This window comes from Pectinophora gossypiella, chromosome 9, assembly GCF_024362695.1.
Source record: "Pectinophora gossypiella chromosome 9, ilPecGoss1.1, whole genome shotgun sequence".
In the NCBI taxonomy this organism is placed as follows: domain Eukaryota; kingdom Metazoa; phylum Arthropoda; class Insecta; order Lepidoptera; family Gelechiidae; genus Pectinophora; species Pectinophora gossypiella.
Window position 1 is genome coordinate 5,085,308 of NC_065412.1, and position 21,402 is coordinate 5,106,709.

General features: G+C 37.2%; 1 protein-coding gene across 2 annotated transcripts; it reads left to right on the forward strand.

Moving 5' to 3' along the window:
* The first annotated feature begins 2,123 nt into the window (after positions 1-2,123).
* On the forward strand, positions 2,124-21,306 carry LOC126369865 (synaptic vesicle glycoprotein 2B-like). Of its 2 annotated transcripts, none has more exons than XM_050014452.1 (11): positions 2,124-2,364; positions 11,519-11,572; positions 12,432-12,593; positions 13,321-13,483; positions 16,411-16,532; positions 17,344-17,585; positions 18,434-18,639; positions 19,149-19,411; positions 19,517-19,676; positions 20,223-20,350; positions 20,961-21,306. In XM_050014452.1, the coding sequence occupies exons 1-11, from the start codon at positions 2,361-2,363 to the stop codon at positions 21,014-21,016; spliced, it is 1,560 nt and encodes a 519-aa protein (XP_049870409.1). In that variant the 5' UTR covers positions 2,124-2,360; the 3' UTR covers positions 21,017-21,306. The 2 variants fall into 2 exon arrangements, with proteins under 2 accessions (XP_049870409.1, XP_049870410.1); XM_050014453.1 differs by lacking the exon at positions 2,124-2,364 and adding an exon at positions 11,207-11,407.
* The last annotated feature ends 96 nt before the right edge of the window (positions 21,307-21,402 follow it).

Genomic DNA, 21,402 nt, shown 5'->3' on the forward strand with positions numbered 1-21,402 from the left:
ATTTTATGTCTTTTTATTTTAATAATTAAATATTAAAAACATTACTAAGGTATATTAAGTATATATCCTGAAAGTAAGCACCTAAGTAAATAAAATTGTTTCGTGCTTCCGAAGGCAAGTTAAGCCGTTGGTCCCAATTAGTAACGGCTTACAGTTGCAAGTAAGTTACAACGCAACACCTACGTAGTTACATCTGCTGTAGTGTAGTCGTTACAACCTACACGATAATATAAGAGTTCTCTATTTTTACTCATATTTTATGTAATAATTTACCGTGGCATACTGTTACTTGTCCTATTATTAGTTACGCATAGTATAAATTTGTCATAACTTTTTTAGCATAATTTTGAAACTCGTAACTACTATAAGCATAATAATTAATGACAATAATGATATATAAGCATAATTATTATAAGCATAAAAACTATACTTATAACTACCGAATAAGAAAAGTTTTGGCACAACTTTGAACATGTTCGAAACTCTCCTTTTCCTTGGCTGCATTTGGTTCATAATTGTGACTTTTATATTTTTTTAAAACTATTATTTTCATGTTGTTGGTCATCATTCAGTATACTTTTCATGTGTAAGATAAACATCCTGGCGGCGTAGGGGTCATCCTGGGGACCTATTTATATGCGAATCAAATTTATACCAACAAATATTACTCCAAAAATAAGTTTTACCGAACAAACCAGTATTCCTAGATATTATTATGGGAAAGTACTATTATGCTAAAAAACGTTATGCAAAAAGGATTATGATAATTAAAATTATGACAAAAACATTTATGCATTTTAAAAGAATCCCTAATATAAGAAAAATAAAATTGTTTTGCTATTTCATTATTTGTTTACAATATCTATGGCTCAAAAACAAGATAAACGATGCTCTGCCGGCACTCTGCACTGCACTTTACCTTGAGATGAAATTCTGATAAGATTTTGTCACACTTAAATTTTCTGTAGATGTACATGATAATTGTAGATATGTCAAATCCATACTTAAGGCATATTACTTTTTCATAAAATATGTTGGTTAGGTAGGTACATGTAAAACATTACCTATATAAACTCACTCAAGTAATAGGGTTGTTAGCGCCACAAATAATTGGAAGAAAACTTGTAGAGACATAAGCCTAATCTACACTGGGCGACATTTGTCGAGCGACATGTTTACCCCCGAAGATATAGAGCGATATCGGATAATGTCGCCCGACTTCAAATTTAATTTTATGTGTCATTACCTAAAGTAAGATGACGCCGTGCTTCGGAAGGCACGATAAGCCATTGATCCCGGACCCCGGTCATTAGCCTTAAAACACCTCCATCAACCCGCAGTGGAGCAGCGTAGTAGAGTATGCTCCATTCCTCCTCCGGTTGATTGAGGGGAGACCTGTGCCCAGCAGTGGGATGTATATAAGCAATGCATTGTATATATGTTTTTACAATAAGATTCCCATTGACATTCAGAAGTTACCTTTGAATAGTTTTAAGACAGTAATTAAACAGAAACTTTAAAAAAATTATTATGAAGTTAGTGATTATTTAGAAGATATGATTGTATGGGATTAACTGTCTGGGAACTGATATTAAGTAGCCAAATTACTAAATTGTATAACATTATTTCTGTTTTTTGTTTTTAAAAACGTCTAGGGCCCTGGGCCGAGGTTTTTCTTGCAGCTTCTTTTCCCCGGCTATACAAGCTGTGAGAAACTGCAGGAGTTTTAGTAAGTTAGTTCGTTATGTAAAAAAATACTATTCAAAGTGTAACTATGTTACTTACTGAATTACGATATTCTGAATTTGATTTTTTTAATTTGAGTTTTTTTTTCACATACCTACTTTGAATGCAAAGAGGGTCTATTTTTTTTCAGGGTATATCAGACTCTAGGTATACTTTCCCAATGTTTCGATCTCAACTACTCGGTAACAATCTGACAACTGAAAATTCGGAAAACTTTTCTCCCTCGCACGTTACGTAACAACACGTGCGTCGCAGTGGCGCGGTTGTCAGCGGTTCGCTGATCGATGGTCACCGTCGAGATATGAAGATAGCGCGAGATGAGTGATCGCGTCTTATCGTTATCTGCGGGGAAGGAATCTTCAGTGGCGTGCGACGACTGGCCGGCATTCGCACCGAAGCCTCAGCAGGCGACACGCGATCCTTGAGGCTACTATCGACGCACGCGCCGCGCTCGCCCGCCGCCCACCGCCTCCGCTCCACTTGCCTAAGCGCATGCCCCAGTGCCGCGAGTAGGGTGACGATGATACACCGGTAAAGGTGTCGCGCATATATCTCTATACGTGATCTCAAACGGACTTTAATTTTAAAGTGAGAGTGTATATTAATTTTTCAAAATGGGTAAGTAATTTTCATATTTTTATTATTTTAAATTTAATTTTGTGTTACAGTGCCAATTCTCAGTTCGCTTCATAAAATAAATTTTACAGTATGTAACTAATTTAATGATATTGTGAGTAGATAGTATTTATAATTAGGTAGGTATATCAACTAAGTTAAGCGCAACTTACCTCTATAAATACCGCGACGAAAACCCACCATTATTTAGAATGCAAATTCATATCAATCAGCTGTTGACTTATGTACCTACGTAAGTCTTTCGAAATATGACAAGAGTATAATTTGTCGTAAGTGTACAATAAGCATTTGTAGGTACAAAGTCACTCTGTACACTGTCTGTACATCCCAATTGCAAATCTCACGGCTGTCACTCACCATCAACACGGTTTGTTTTTGGACAACATTTTACAAAAATTTAACAGGTTGTATATTTGTATAAAACCGTTTTATTGTTAGTCAACCTCATGTCGGTATTCATGACTTACCAAGCTCGTACACGCCTTTGTTGCTGAGCACGAATTTCTTTCTGGTTTAATTTTAAATACAATATTTATGCCGCAATATATTCGTTCCATGTAAAGTCCGCACCGTAAATACAGGGTGTAAGGGACATCGTAACAAATACTAAGGGGGATGATCCAGCTCATTATTCTGAGTTAATATCAAGTGGAATTCGTAAAGGTATAGAATTGAAAATAATTTAAAAAAGCACTAAAAATTTTTCTACTCTGAATTATGGTCTGAACCATTCCTCAAAGTTTTCGTTACGATGTCACTAACACCCTGTATAGGTATATAAAATGTAGAATTTGCCATGAACCTTAACGTAACCATACTCGATAATCCCGCTTTCTCGGCTATCGAATTTACATAATGTTCAAATTACTTAAAAGTACTTAATGTAAGCAGCCAATCCCTAAGTAAGTTTAGGTCATGACTTAAATTAGTTTGCATGAAATAGAGATGAATTACAGTGCGGAAATACCTATACATTTTTCTTTGTTTCATTTAGAACTTCTGTAAATATTAAAATGATTATGTCTCCTTCTTCTTGTTCTTCCATGTGGATCGTGAGAACAATGACCAATCATGAATTATTGGGTGTAAAAAAACAACATGCATGGTAAAAAGTTGAAAGACCAAAATTCATTGAAAATACAAAGAGAACAAACATAACAAAAAGAAACGTTATAAATCAAAATTTTACGGCAATGCATAACATTGTCGACTGCAACGTACGCATTCACGGGTTTTAGAATAGTACTCGAAACAAAGTTATAAATTAATATGGCCATTGATATGTAAAAATTGCAGGGAAAGAACAATAAGCAAAATTAACTGTTCCGACGTAATTTTCAAAACTAGCTGAAGTACAGTATCATGAACATACGGCATAATTATGTTCGTCTTTACATTCAAAAGACGTGATAACTTATCATTAATTAATTAATTATGACTTCAACTAAATGCGGAAAACCATAGATCGGGTTTAGCGGCGTGGTTGAAGGGGTTATGCCCAACAGTTAAATATTCTAAGCTACAGTGGAGTGTGAAGTTGATAATTTACTACGATTGAATTGAAATTGCATTATCCCTTTTTTCCCAGGGTCCGCTAACCTAACCTGAAGATTTGACTGGTCCAATTTTTTACAGAAGCTACTGCCTGTTTGATCTTCCAACCCGCATTGTCCAACCCCTTCACATACCTCCGAAACGCATTAATCTCGGGATTGTGGGTTCCTCACGATGTTTCTTTTCACCGCTGAGCACGTGAGAAATATTTATGATCCAAACATGAATTCGAAAGTAAATTATAATAATGATTATTATCTCTGATAAGTTTTATCAGGAGGAAACTTTTTTAATAAGGTAACGTACCTACCTACTAGAGAACACTTTAATCGATTAATCGAAAATCATTTTAAGAAATAAGTATTAGGTACAGCCTATAAGTAGGTATGCGTCCACACTAACAGGTAAATTGCATAATCAAATGAAATTAAATCAAATCATAATTTTTCTAGTAGTTTAAGTACGTAGCCGTTACGTGAATCATGTCCAGGGCCTTTGGCGGCTCAATAGCAACCCTGAGAAGGGTTGATAAGATTCGTAATCCACCTCATAACTCACACTACAGAAGGAGATAAAGTTTTATTGAAGGCTTTTACCAGGAAGTAATCTTAGCAAGAACAATCAATCCAAATTATTTTATCACTTTTCAACAGAGTCTAACCAAAGTAATAAAGATATTAAATTGCTGACTCATTTTCAATTGGTTCAAAAAACAACTTTGGTCGTTCAAACGTAAAGTGGTCCAACAAAGAAGACTGCGGTCTCAAGATTCCTCGAATGGGTTTCTTAATTACCAGGGAGACAATTGATTCATTACCACTGGTCCTAATCCAACATGCGTATAAGCAGAGCAAATTAAAGCTTCTTGTTCACTAGAGGACAAATTGTCCAGCACTCGGCATAAAATAATATATTTCCGAAGACGTCGTGTGACGTCAGGCATGATATTCGCGAGACATAATCTTATCCTCGCATACATACATAATCTCACGCCTGTAATCCCTAATGGGGTGGGCAGAGCCACAAGTAATCAAAGACAACTTGCAGCCACTGTTGATACGATGTCGTAAACTGGACATGATAAACCTTATGAAGGGATTAGCCTATCGCCCGTAACATAAGTCCATCATGTTAGAGGTCACAATCCCTCTGTCGGTTTTTACGACATGCCCGGGAAGACAAGCAGCTGAACGTGTTCTATGTTTTTTATTTGCTCCCAGAACAGCATAGAAGCATTATCCTCGCAATCTTGTCATATACGTCTTATAGGAAGTTTCACAAGTGAGTCGATCAGGTTCCGTCAGGGTACATTTTTTACGCAATAGTGTTCGTTATAATCTAGGAGTCTTCAAGGATAGAGTGAATAGGCATTTGCTAGGTAAGTGTGATCCACCTTACAGCACATCGTCACTTACCATCTGGTGAGATTGTAATCAAACGCGAGACTATATTACTTAAAAAAGAGAGAACAGAATATTCCATACATGAGTATTAGGTATTAGTATTAGCCGTTGGTCCCGGCTATTAGCCATAAAAATACTTCCACCAACCCGCAGTGGAGCAGCGTGGTGGAATGTGCTCCATACCCTCTCCGGTTGATTGAGGTGGATGTATATAGGCTGTTTGTGTTTATCTATGTAAGACTGTAAGTATTAGGATAGACTTCCTTTCATGCTGTTGATGATGTCGCCAACAATCGTTAGAATTCTGGCGACATCCTTCGACACCAACGACACGTGTCGCGAGACGTTTTGTCCCCTAGTGAATACGACGCTGTAAAGTCACGTGCTGGATTGACACGCAATCCCATTCATAGGTCGGCGCAAGGTTTGATTTGATGACGTGTTTCAGTTATCATGAAAAAAGTGGATTTTCTTGATTAATTCCTTGACGGATGCCAGGTGATGTCGCAGAAATGATAATCTTAACTTTGTATTTAGAATTACTTTTTTTAAACTTACCTACCCCCATAATCTGGGGCATCCCCGCAAACCCAGCACCGGCCTAAACCAATGATTTTCGAATGTATGTTTGGATCATAAATTATTATCACGTGTAACGGAAAACATCGCGAGCAAACCAACATTCCCGAGAAATGCGTTTCGGAAGTATGTGACCTTCTCTGTATTGGGCTGGTTTTTCCTTCGCGGGTTGGAAGGTCAGACAGTCGCAACTGGACCTGTGTTCAGCATAGTTGTGCGAACCATGTGAAAACGGGATATCACTAGGGAGATGATGCTAAGTACAACTTAGTAAGTAAAGAGATATTTAACATCAAAATCATCCTGTAAATATTTACAAACAATCCATAAATAGGGAAATAATAAAACGTTGATAGTTGATGAGGTTGGTAATTCACCTCACAACCCATACGACAGAAAAAGAAGATAAAAAAGTTAACAACTCTGTAAAACGGGATAATCGCTCTCAGCCCATCATACTCGTAGATGTACTCACCTACCTAAATCATAAATTAGTCTTTATTTGCCCTAAGCGTCCATTACAATTATTTCCGGAAAATCTAGCTCGTGCCGGTTTTTACTTAACGTACGTTTTATATTATATTGTACTAGATTTTTGTGATATTATTATAATTGACTTTACCAATAAAGTACTGTATTATGTTTTATGGCCCAAAGAAAACTAGATTCTAATGGTACACGATAATGAACATGGTTTGTACATTAAAAGAATAGAAGCACTGTACCTACTAACATAAGCTCATGACTATATCCCAATTGGGGTAGTCAGAGGTACATCCATCGCACTTATAGTTATATTCCTAAAACAAGATTTAAATAGGTTTTGCGAAAAAAAAATTGATCCAGGTATAATAGTTGCGCCAGACTATAGGGTGTCTCCCTGATGCGGAGCAGTTTTCCAAGATCTGGAAGTTTTCCCATACTCACCGGAAGATTTGGATCACATCCCCCATACATGATTTTCACCCCTCGATGCTCCTTCTGGGAGAACAACCCTGTCAGTGAGTCAGGCAGTGAGTCAGTCAGTCAGTCAGTACATGGGTTTGTAGCTTTATATAATATAATAATATATTTCTCGCGGATACTAATAATAATATACTAATAATGTAATATATTTCTTCATCATCATCAATTTAAGAGCCACGCTCTTGTCGGTGTAGCATTTTCCATTCCAGTCTATCAAAGGCCAATTCCTTGACTTCCCTATAAGACACGACGTTAACCTTTTCTTTAATCTGTTCCATGTAAGCTCTTCTAGGTCTTCCCCTTCCTCTCTTTCCTTCTATGATGTTTTTAATAAATTCGTCGTGTCTTATTAGGTGTCCAATCATCTTGCCTCCTCTGTCCTCAATAATTCTCAGTGTTTCTCTTTTCCATACTACTTTCTACCATAACCACTATAAATAAAAACATACTGTTTCGTCAGACATCAGTCGTCAAACGTGGTGTCAGCTTATAAACACCACGGTACATCAAAATACAGTATGAGAACACGACAAAAACTACAAAACCGCAAACAACATCCCGCCCTCCGCACCGTCCCTCTTTTCCGACTCTGCGTGTATCGAGCCTAAAACACAACGTTGACTAGGTACCTACCTAATAACTATTTACCTAGTGTATTTATAGATTTTAACATCTATACCTATTTATACTTTTTTTCTTACCCATACAGGCAGCTCATTATCACAAATATGTGTGGTGTGGTATAATAAATTAGTTAATATGGGGCGATGCATTTACTGTTGCGCGTACGACGCATACGGGTGCGACCTTCGCAACACAACACTGTCCATGCTATTTATTTAAATATTTTCCTTCATTATTCTCGGAAATTAAAAATAATTTTGTTTCTTTTTGTAAATAATTAAATGTTATATAATTATAATCAATAGTAAATTAGATAATAATTTTGAAGCCAAAAATCAAGTTTATCAATAAGGTTGATTGAAGTGATTTTACGCAATCGAAATTCTAGAGGTATAACGCAAAATATTCAAGTATGCATACATCTTCTTTCAACTGAGCAGCAAAAATAACATGTCGCAATATCCAAAAAATAAAGCATAATCTACAAATAAATACAATACACAGTGTTGCAAAACAATTATGTTACTCATTTGATAAGAAATGATCGCACAATACCTAAAAGTCATAAACTATAATTATTCTACATCACGCATCGCGAGTAAACACAATATATGAAAATACCAAGCCGCCATTAGCATTAGGATAGTGTTTGGAAAACCAAACACTATCCTTATTATAATGACAGTTTTAATAAACATGTTTACCTATATTTTTTAACTTTCTTATTATTTACCTATTTATTTTCATCTCAATCCACGAACGAGGAAATATTTACAGGATAATTACTACTAAGTTGTCCTTAGCATCTTCTCCCTAGCGACATCCAGTTTTTCACAGGGTCCGCTTACATAACCTATAGATTTGACAGATCCGGTTTTTTACAGAAGTGACTGCCTGTTTGACCTTCCAACCCGCAAAAGGAAAACAAGCCCGATACAGGTTAGGTCACATACCTCCGAAAGGCATTACTCGGGTGTGGGTTTCCTCACGATGTTTTCCTTCACCGCTGAGCTCGTGATAATCATTTAAAAATCAAAGATAAATTAGAAAACTGAGCCCGTGTTGGGATTCAAACCTACGACCTAACAGTGAGAGACAAGGGATATTTCAACTGGGCTACCACAGCACTTAGTTGTCATTATTAATAAGCAATATTGAAGAAAATGTCTACTAGGAGTGGCGATTGAGCCCACTTAGGATAGAAGTCTTCTTTAAAGCCTCCTGTTGCTTATCTTCCCGGACATGACGTAAACATCAACTGAGGAATTATCCTTTATAACACGATAGACCTTAATATGGGCGACGAGCTAATCACCTGATCACAAGTCCATAACAAACATTCTAGGATTACGTATAAAGTGTCCTGCAAGATCTTCTGAAAACTGAATCTATGCCTACCCCATTACAAGTGACTTTATGTAGACATAATTATGTCTATTTAAAGCTTGAAATACTAATGATTCAATATAACACGGGTTTCTCCAACCAAAGCAGATAACGAGCTGGTTGGTATGATGCAAACGTCGCGGGAAAAATATCTTGTTTATTGCACCACCCTTGATTCAGACATGTCGAAATCCCAACCTTGATGGTACCAATGTCATTAGTATCAGTAATTAAACTGACCGTGCCATTGTCACATGTATTTGTCCCCATAAACCCTTGAACACACAAGCGATATGCTCTTCAAACATGTCAGTCTGTGATTTATTTACGACGCCTAAAGCCTCATCTCCGTCACATCACTGAATTGATTAATCATAATCACACAACGCCTGTAAATACGCTACTGATGTTTTCTTTACTTGATAAGATAGTGAACTGAAATAGAACCGTTTCAGAAAATGTTAGAGCTTATTTGAACAGGTATGAGCCTTGATAATTAGTAAAAAGATTTCGTTATTTATTCGCATTGAAGGTTCAAAGAACTCGATAACCCAGTTTGGAGTATACATTTTAATTAAATTATGAATTAATGAGTAAAGTGCGAGTATCGAGTTATGTCAAAACTGTTTGTTGAACTTGAAATTCTATGAAAAGACTTTATACATACTGGAAGCTACTGGAAGGATGTTGACGACGATATTCTTAGTATTGATGCAGTTCCTTCCCTATATATATTTTTACGCTTAGGTGATATATATGACTTTGGATTAGAGACGAAGCATTCGTTTCGCAATATTGAAGAAAATATCTAGGTACTAGATGTGGCGATTCTACCCACTTAGGAAGGAAGTCTTCTTAAACCTTCGTTCGACGCAAACCTAAAAATATTAAAAAGTTCGAATTTCAAAATATTATCGTTATAGAATTGATCGTCTAATATTATTGCTATTTACCTAAGAGTTTAAGTTCTTATAGCAGGTAGCTAAAATAATTCAATAAACATTTTACCTATTTCACAATTTTCTTGTCACTCTTGAGATTATCCGGAAACTTGGATTAGTCTAGTGACGTAGTATTATTATTTCAAGTCTGACAAAAAACGAACGAAACATATTGGTAAAAGTTGTTGAAATAATCATAAATGGTCAAAAGTTCAAAACACATAAATACATTAGATTCGTTTCGACGCAACAAATATAAATATACTTTATTGCACCAAAATAAAAATAAATAATTACAAAAGACTCTTAACTAGGCAACGTGTACGACTAATAAATTACTAGGTTTTTTATATATAATTATAATGTATTATTGTTCTTATTCTTATTTGCATTCCGAAGTCCTGTCCTATGCTGTGTAAGTATAAAAAGTTTTTAACTAAGTTCTTTTTTTTTATAAAACTGAACAACGGTTTTTCCATCGCGTTATCGTGAGATAATCCACAGATTCAGTAAAAGCTACTGAAGTGTTTAGATATAGGTAACTATACTTGAAAGAGACCGATACTTCAACAGCAGTATTGTCTACGATAAAACGGTTGAATGAGCTGAATCACTAACTTTATCTTTCGACGTTAGACAACATTGTTTGTTACTCTAAAATCCCATAATCTTTGTCAAATAATATCATAAAAATGTCAAGGATGTTTTAGGAAAATACCGTTTAGTAAATATCCTTAAGTCATTATCACACTTAATCATTTTAGGAGAAATCATAAATGATGAAGCGCAAAGCTACTTGTCATCCTTATTGTTTCCGTTTTGTTCATGTCCTAAACATAATGAAAACACATAGGTAATACGTGCGTTACCCTGATAATAACGCAGTAAGAACCCGGTATTATGTGTTTTAATTATAACAATAACCGCGTGAACCTCAAAAAATGTCCTGTCGAACCGTAGGTAAATCTATCTAATAGCAATAAGTTGACTATAGTTTAAAGAAAACGGGATGAGATCTAAGTACTACTTAGAATCAACATCTTCGTAACGTCCAGTCCAGACCTTTAGACACAATACATAAACAATGGGGTTTAGATTTTAAACAGAATTTGGACATGTGCATGACCCGTTCACACGACGAATTTACAATTTCTTAATGAAGGTAGTTTATTCCTTTGCTGTGTTATGACTTCTGATGCAAACAGCAGTCATTAAAACATATTTAGAAACAAAATATCAATCAAAAATAGTCTTAGACAGATCGATCTAAAGATGATTATCGATTGCATGAATCAGTTAAAAGTGTACTCAACCGTGTATGCCAAACTGAGCTGCCAATTGCAACTATTTAGTTATTTACGGATAAAGAGTGAGAGTCGCACAAACATTTTGTCGTCTTAATAATTCCTCCTTGTAAAAACGTCAAGCACGTGGCTTCACAGTGAATAATAATATACAATAATTCATAGCTCTCAGACGGTTTTTTAATATAAATGTGCATTGAATTGAGAAATGACGCTGCAATTAGAAATTTTTGAAGATAGTAAAAACTATTACAGGCCTGGCTTAATAGTTGAGTAGTCTCAAACGAAATTCTGAAGATTTTAATTGAGAATATCGTAGTACTTTATATTATAATGGCGCCTGAATAGAGTAATACATAATTTAAGTTTGCCTTTACAGGTTTAGACTTCTTAGAACATGGAGCGGATTTTGAAGCTGCCATCTCCGCTACTGGTGAGTTTTGTAGACACTTTTCTTAAAACGTATTGAATGAATGGTGTTATACTGTTTATACATGTTTGGCAAATCATCAATTATTTCGTCTCCGTTTCATGCAGCCGTTGATTGGAACAGGTGAGTTCATTATACTATCGTGCGAGATAGAAATATTTAGAAAGACGACGAATTGACGGTGGTTTCATGAATGAAACATATATTATCTTTTATGAGAATACGAGGACGATACTAAAATAGGTACTTATACAAAAACAATGTTGAGTAATCTATATTTAATAGTACAGTAATGAAGATACTTATTATATAACTCGTAATAAGTATGCTATCTATTGTATTACGACATTCTAACTCCCAAGTTTACATCAAATCTTAAATACTCATACACACACAAGTACTAGTAGTACCAGTAGTTAGTATTCGTACTTTACTTAAGTAATCATTATGCATCGAAAGGATCGTAGCATACTGTAGGCCTAAAGACGAAACAGAAGCATAAAAATCTATAGAACGATAACATATATTATCATCATATCCATAACGTTAATACCGTTTTCACGGAATCCGCTTACCTAATCCTAATCTGGGGTTTGCAGACAATTATATCGAGGATTATTCGACAACCTCTTCAATAGTCACCTTTGACCTCTTCGATATTGGGCCCAATATAGATTTACCTCTGACTTAGACCCAAGTCGAAGCCCAATACCGAAGCGATTATTGAAACGCAGCGAATGCTATCTAGGTAGATAAATGTCGATCGGCCATTGGTAGAAACAACAACAACGCAACGCAACGCAATTTGCAACGAAGACATATATATCATGTAAAAAAAATAACTTTAAATCAATGTTTCCAGGATTCGGGCGGTTCCACTTCTGCCTGTTGGCGATCACCGGGCTGATCTACGCCAACACGGCTATCGGCATCACAATCATCTCCTTCGTACTACCAGCAGCCACCTGTGACTTCCGCATGACCTCTGCTGATAAGGGATGGCTGACCGCTGCCCCTATGTTAGGTGAGTTTACTTCATCGTTATCTTCTAACGGAACAGACTATTAGGTTAATTAGGTAGTCTAGTACATTAAAAAATATGATATTACGAACTATACTGACTGTTATATGTAAGTAAATATATACTACGAAGTATATTTGTGAATACGGGTGTATGGCGAGTGGTGTGGCCACAATAGTAATGTCACGCTTGTTCCGAGGCAGTGGACTTCAATGCCATTAACAAGGACGGAATCGGTACGTGAGCTACGGTAGAAAATATGACCGCAGTCATTAGTAGGAAAATTTCTAAATTTACAAAAAAGATATGAGTCCATTGCTAGTTTTCTTACAGAAGAATTCGAGCCTCAAAAGGCACGAAATCCTTCGATCCGATCATTGCCATAAGTTTCTGAAATCAGTATCATTTATTCAACATAATTATCATAGATGAACTTGTTGAAGGTCAATGTAACATTTTTGAATTTATGTCATTTCGCAATGTGTTATGTTTTGGCTGATGAGAAGTGACAAGAAACTGCAACAGGAACACATCTTTTCAATCAATGGGGGTATATATTACAACTTATTTAATAACTAGAAGAACACATTTAATACCACTGGAACTTTGATTTACCATTGTTGTGAGAAGGATTACCAATATTCACTACTCAGGGTGGCTGGTTTCTTTGGGATTTTTTTGGCCCTTTACTTGTAATATCAGCAATACTAAATTCCCCTCTGATCCGCAGGTATGGTCCTCGGCTCATACTTCTGGGGCTGTCTGGCGGACACCAAGGGTCGCAAGGTCGTGCTAGTGTCGACCCTGCTGCTTGACGGCTTTTGTGGAATCTTCTCATCCTTCGTACAGATCCTGCCCATCTTCATGGCCTGCCGATTCATTAACGGTTTTGCGTAAGTTTACTCTTGTTTAGTTTTATCTATTATTTGTATTTTACATTAATATATGTAAGTAAGTATACTTTACAAACGTTCACATGTATCCAAAACATGTTTCTAAACTATTTACTCGTAGCAGTTTGTTGGCAACGTATGTAATTCAATTACTAATTTAGCCTAACGACGAAGCTTGTGTGAATTTCATTGACTGTTTAGTATTACGTTTTTGACGATGCCTGTTGTGGATGCCTAGGCTTTTTGTTTTTTTATTAATAAACATATTTGAATATTTAGCTTAATATAAAAAAGTAGATGAGGAAAGGACGAACCGTAACCACTTTCGATGTCCGTATAGACCTGAAAATAGCCCAGCTTGATGGAAAAAGGGAAAAACTCACGGATCAGCTTTCTCCTGTTCTTCTCATCAGACCTGATTTTTATTGACACAAGCAGTTATGCGGTTATTTCAGCAGCAGCAGTCGATTATTTAAATATTCAAGGAAAAAACATATTCGCATTCGCAATAATGGTTATTATTACAATTACATATTATATCAATTATCATTTTCAATGTTCATTTACTAGCCATTATGTAAAAGCAAAAAAATATAGTGACTATTTCCTATAACAAACAAGGCTGCAACGAATCATTTCCTAATGAGGTCCATGCGACAGGCCATGTGACTGCTCGCACCAACACTACGATATTGTCAGTCAAGTGTATAAAAAACCAGTTCTTCACAATTCTATTGAACAACTATTATTTACAGAAGCGCACGTTGTCTTTAAGCTGAATGTATACTATCACCACACGCCTTAACAAAGCATTAAAATTAAAAGCAATTGAAGCCACGCGAGAAATAAAATTTCTAACCGGGTGAGAATCTTGAACTCTTCCCAATGTCCGGCAAATCTAAATATATAAAAGGAGAAACTGACTGACTGACATATCAACGCACAGCCCAAACGGCTAAACGTAGGCACTTGAAATTTGGAAAGGACGTTGCTTAGGTACCGTAGAGGTGCACTAAGAAAGGAATTCCCGGAATTCCTACGGGAACGGGAATTAGCGGGAAAATCCTTTTGTATGAAAAATCTAAACCGCTTAAGTAAGACGCTTGAAATTTGGCATGCAGGTATCTTAGTTAACTTAAAGTTTAGTTGCAACAGGATATTGCAAAATTCCCACGGAAACGGGAGTTAGTGGGGAGAAACATTTGTATGAAAAATTGTATGAAAAAATCTAAACTGCATAAGTTAGATGCTTGAAATTTGATATGCACTCCCACACACACAAAGATCTCTCTTTTATAACACGCCACGCGGATGAAGTCGCGGGCAAAAGCTAGTAAATAATAAGTCACGTCAAAAAAAAACTGAAAGCTATGAAAATAACGCCAGGAGCTTTTCGATTTATCAATACATTTTTGCAATACAAAATTAAACATGATTAAAATACTCTTTATGTCAGTTCAAGTGAATTATTGCCTTTTGTTAAATATTGAGTACCTGGGTACTTACCTACTGTACCTATTTTCTCGAGCTAGTGTGTGTTTTAGTTAAAATCTAACGTGCTCTTAACCATAGTTATTTCGAAAATACTTTATCAAGTAGGTAGGTGCTTTAGTATTGATAACACTATTATGCTAATAATAGGTACTTCTCAGTCTTTTGTGTGTCTGAGATGTTTACAAGTCAGTAAAATGATAAGCATTTATGGAAAACTGCAACGATATTCTGAATACCTACTAAATATTTTGCCTTATGTATATCATACGCTTAATCCATTAATTATGACGCGGACGCCTACTTATTGCAATTTATGCTTATTTCCCACGATACGACACGACACCATTATTCGATTAGCAATTAGGATTAGGACATTTTCAATGTTTTTCTCATCGACCGTTTGTAGCACAGGTTCGTATTTTAAAATTACAACTTACGATAACTTATGACCTTGGCATGGAACTTTTTAAAATTAATTGTTTTTAATTTATGGCCTAGATTTTAACGCTTTGAGCAATTTGATTTTTTCGGAAAAAAACTAATTCAATACATTTTTTATTTGATTAATTTATGAAAAAGAATTCAAAATATTTTGCTAGGGAATTAATAAAAACTCTAGCATTAAATAGATTCCCACGTCCACTTGTTAATGGAAGATTGTCGTCAAGTCTATTGTGATGGTTTGAATGATTGTTTTCCTCAAGGAAACCAATCAATTTCACACTTGGCCGGTCAGCTGGTGCTGAACAAAGCGTTTTTTGTTTTATAGGCGTATGCTTTAAGGAATTTAAATATAGGTTAGATAAACCAACTTTATACGTACGCATGTGTCTATGGGCCTAGTACAACCGTACAGTAGGCATATGATTAATGAATTACTTATTCATTTAAGCGACACCCTAATTTACGCATTTAGGTACGTGTTAGCAAAAGTATAATATACAGTATAATATATTATATTGCTTTCGTATTATAAATAAGTAGGCAAATATAATATAATAATAAAGAACAAGAAAAGAAAAAAAGGACAAAATTAAATAGAAATGGGCAAACTTCTAAACGTCACACTCCGATCACCACTTTCCTTCCAATCTCGTCAAAATCCCTTTAATAAACATAATATAAGCTCACGAGCATATCCCAATTGGGGTAGTCAGAGATACATCTATCGCAAGGTGAACAAAGTACCTATCCACACCTCAGCGAGCTTTCTGTTAGACCAATGTAATGGGTGGTGAGCCGTATCGGCCATTTCTATGATGGCCAATTGTGTTAGTGAAAACTGCTCTTAAGATAAATTAATAACTCGAAAGAACTCGGGGAGAACTCGGGGTTGGAACCGGCGTTCCCCGATGTACCACAGGACCACAGTGAATATTATTATTAGTGATTTAAATGAAAAAGGAATAAATTGTATTTACATTGTATTGCAGTGTTGCCGGCGCCATGGGTATCTGTTTCCCCTATCTGGGAGAGTTCCAGCAGACCAAGTACAGAGAGAAGATCCTCTGCTGGATGGAAATGTTCTGGACCCTCGGAGTTATTTGCTTGCCTTGTGAGTACCAATTTCGTTTTTTTTACAATGTAAATTTTAATATCACTAGTTACTTGTAAATATTTATTTTCAAAATCAAGTCCCTTGCTGCCTAAACTACCTACTTATAGACAAATTACATGCATTCAATAGATAAGTAAGTACTTACCTAGTTCCCGAGACAAGAAAACCTTTTACTTCTTTTCGACATTTTGACCAAAATTGAAAATGACTGAACAACATTAACTATTTACATACTTACTTTCTTACTTTTCTGTACTCGTAAAGTACCTACAAGATTACAGCTTTAATACCATTATTCTGAAACTCTATTCTGGCTGGCTGCATACTTTCTGGTTTGCCCCAAAACCAACAATTAAAAATAAGAATAAAATAAATTTATTGCCAGTAACAATTTACATTTGCTATATGAACTAGGTAATAATGAATATTGCGAATACGGGCAAAAGGAAATGGATCAGCTTGTGCTGCGATGGAGCCATGCTATGGCGCCATCCAGTGCTGGTTTTCAGTCATTTCCTCTTCCTGGGATATTGTGCGGATAATTAGATTCCAAGAGTTTGGAGATACCTTCAATCATGCGCTTTCTTTCCTATTTCTTCGATCTTCGAAAGGCACATCAAGCCGTTGGTCCCGGTTACCACTTACTGATGTAAATACGTAGCGTTAGATGAGCCATGTTAGGGTACTTTATCTGCTCCATAATAACCCTGACACCGGTGTTGATGTGGTCGGTAATCCACCTCACAACCCATGCGATAAGATTCCTATTCCTACAGCTTAGTGTACTAAATAACAATTCGGTTTCCAGTAATCGCGTGGGGCATCATCCCAATCACGGGCATCCGCGTGGAGAGCGGTTGGTTCTCATACGACTCGTGGAACTGGTTCGTGGCCGCGTGCGGTATCCCATCGCTGATGCTCGGCTTCTGGCTGTTCACCTTCCCTGAGAGTCCCAAGTTCATGATGGAGTGCGGCGACTACGATGACGCCCTCAACTGCCTCAAGGACATCTACCGCCAGAACACCGGTGACGACCCCGATAACTACCCCGTAAGTTTGCTTAATCATGTTGTTTCGATAGACGAATGTACTTATAATACGAAAGGTAACGTAATGTAACGTAAAATAATTATCTATAAACACTTCACAAATATTTAATAATAATAATAATAAAATTTTATTTCGGACTTTAAAAAAAAAAAAAAACATCCATATTTGTTAGTAACATTACAAACTTAAATCTAGTATTAGTAACAAATAAGTAATCGAGGCCGGTTGGACCCCCGATGGCGGCAGACTATACTTGTTTGACTGCGTGCAGTCGTATCCATCGGGCCAGCAACCATGAGTCCCACCGGTCCGCCAGCGCGCGCAGTATGGTGTTGGGGCTGTCGCGCGTGCGGCGCAACATGGAGGCGCAGCGCTTACGCATGACAGCGGCAAACCCATCCATGCGAGCCTCCGCGAACATTGCGGAGGCGCTACAGTAGCGCGGCAGCCCCATCAACGCCCGGAACGCGTTGTTGTATTGAACGCGCAGATCGCCGTATGCCCGCTGCGTATAAGCCACCCACAGACTGCAGGTGTAAAAGGATTGACAATAAGCTACTTACTACTACTACTTACAATACTTACAATCCTCATTATTGTTTAACTATTTTTCTGGATATTTGGACCGCAGGAGAGTGTATAACGCTATCGCTTAAATGTCGATGCAACGATGAACTACAGAATCAGTCTAGTTCAGAATATACTTTTCGTTTGGAGTTTTTGTTTCTGTTGCATAATTTTATAATCTATACAGAAATGTAAAAAACGTTACGTTACCTATTTCGAATAATCGTGAAAAGTCTGTGAGAAAAGACATTTTGTTACGGGTGTTTCTTTCCTACTTACAGATCAAGAGCCTCAAGGAAAAAGCGCGAACAATATCGGTGGCGTCACAAAACTCGCAGAAATCCGTCCGAAGCCTCAGCATGCGCAAGCCTAAAGACCTCAAACGTCTGTTCAGTGAGATCTGGGTTCAAACCAAAGCCCTCTGCAAGCCTCCCTACCTTAAATACACCATTCTTACTTGCCTTATCCAGTTCGGCTTGACTACTAGGTAAGGAATTGATACTAACTATTGCAGGATAGAACTAAAGCAGAATATTATGTAATGTTCTCTGATGGATACATTGTTCTTGTGGGTTATGAGGTGAAATACCAACGTCATCAACCCTGGTGTCAGGGTTATTATTGAGCCACCAAAGGCCCCTGACATAACTCATGTAACGACTACATACTTACATCAGTAAGTAGTGACCGGGACTAACAGCTTAACGTGCGTTCCGAAGCACGGATCATCTTACTTTCGGACAATCAGGTGATCAGCCTGTAATGTCCTAATCAAACTAGGGATCACAGTTATTTTTGTCCCCACCGGGATTCGAACTCGGGGCCTCCGGATCGAGAGCCCAATGCTCAACCACTGGACCATGGACGCCGTTGATGATAACATTGAAAATAAACAATTTTTAATTTGTGGCGCATAGAAAAACGTGAAACGTTTTTTAATTTTGAATAACGAATTATAACTTCCAATTATAAGCCAATAATTTTTCATTTTTCCAGCTACTACACCCTGATGATCTGGTTCCCCGAGTTGTTCAACCGCTACGAAGAGTTCGAGCACCGGTTCCCTAACACCACAGCCTCTGTCTGCGACGTATCAGGCATCGTTGTCAGCGACGACGCCATCGAGGACCCCTTCGACTGCGGCAAGGTCATCGACCAGAGCGTCTACATGCACACCCTCATCGTCGGTCTCGCTTGCATCCCCACCTCGCTCTGGCTGCCGCTTTGCGTCCACAAACTTGGAGCTAAGTTCTTCCTTAGTGAGTATTGACTTTTTATTTAAGCTTTCAGAACGCAGATCTACTCTACACATTAAAAATTGTCACTGGTCTATTATGTATGATAACCTCGCTCCTTGCTTCCAGTCTTCTCCCTTGGGTTCGCCGGCGTGGTAACGGTTGGTCTGTACTACGTGCAGAACTCCACTCAGAACCTGGTACTGTCCTGCATCTTCGAAGCCCTGACCTCCCTCGCCATCTCGCTGGTCTTCTGCGTACTCGTCGACTTGTTCCCTACAAACCTTAGGCAAGTTTTTTTTTTATAGGCTGCCTATACACGTCCTATAACAAGAGTAACAAGTTTAACTTCTAGTGTAGATTAGTACTATTTTAGCACGTCTGAAAGACTCAAATCGTGATTGATTCAATGCTAATATTACCAGTATTGCTACCTAAGTAGTAATCTCACTTTATTTCTACTCTTTTTTGAAAACTTGACGAGCTTTCAAAACCTCATCATTATCCTAATCGTCATGCTTATGAAGATAGTTCAACCAGTGTAACGACTGAACCGGTGTAGGACCAACCATGGAAAGTCAAACCATCACCTACATAAATATGGCTTAAAGGAGTCGCCATATTGTGAATGTGGTCACCCGGATCAAACCATATCTCACATAGAGAACGAGTGCCCTCTGCACCGGTTCCCAGGTGGCATAGCCGAGCTGCATTGTGTGATGGATGCGGCAGAGACTTGGTTAGGGGAGCTTAAGCTGGATATATGATCCGTGCAGGATATTTTATTTTTGTCTGCCATACGCAATAATAATAACCAGTGTAACTTCTTGTGTAGGGTGATGGCAGCAGCGCTGTCCTTAACGGCGGGTCGAGGCGGCGGGCTGATCGGCAACCTGTCATTCGGCTACCTCATCGATATCAACTGTGTCGTGCCCATCGTCGTCTTCTCAGCATTCCTATTTAGTAAGTATTTCTTGTCACGTTTCGCTTACAACTCTTACAAAAAAAAAGTATTTTTTGGACAAAATTTACCTCATTGCTTATGTGAATCCTCAAACAACAGGAGGAAGTATAAACTAATAGCGTACTCCATCACGCTGCTTCATCGACTTGGCTATACACCACGTTAGTTTTCAAACCGATGTTGAAAGATATGACTGTGTCAATGGCCTAGACAAACTCGAAAACGAAACTTCTTAACGGTCATCCATCCAAATGGCTGACCACACTTAACGTACCTACATCTGGTATTTGTGCGAGCGTCTATCTAGGACTTGAGGAGTTAGTGTGATCAGTGGGGTTAAAAAGGCCACATCAAAGGAATTCATCTAAAAATCAAAATTGCTTTTTGATGTGTTTGGATATGTAAATAAATAAATAAATAAACTCCACGACAGTTGTTTGCATAGCGCACTTACTTTTATATGCGGAAACGTCAAATGGTAATATTGCTTTTTTAGATGAATTAACTTCTCAAGAGAAGTCTTAGATAGATGCTCGAATTGCGTAGATGTGGCCTTTATAACCCCCCAGACATTCGTTCAAAGTACTTAATGTATATTTCCTCTTGCAGTTGCTGCTCTACTCTGCTTCTTCTTGCCAAAGACAGGACAGGAAGCGCTCGACTAAACCAACATGAACTCTAGATAGTGCAATTAGACTGTCTGCAACGTAGAGACCACCATTTACAGTGGTTGTACATATCATTTAGGATGTAAATATTGAGGACTAAGTATATTATTTATTGTTCAAGTTTTCTAGAGTATGAATTGAGACGCGATCCGAATAGGTAGCTATCGACGCCGCGCCCCGAGTACTGTGATGCAGTATACAAGATGATGAAGTGATGAACATAACAGTATTTAGAGTTGACTGTGTAATATAAATGCCTTTAAATTATTATTAAAACATAAATAATACTATTGTTTTTGTTTTCCTTCCTTCTCCTATCCTAAATAAAATACCGTTCTTTTTTGAATTGGGTACAAAACTGCCTATTTCTCCCACCAGGTGTC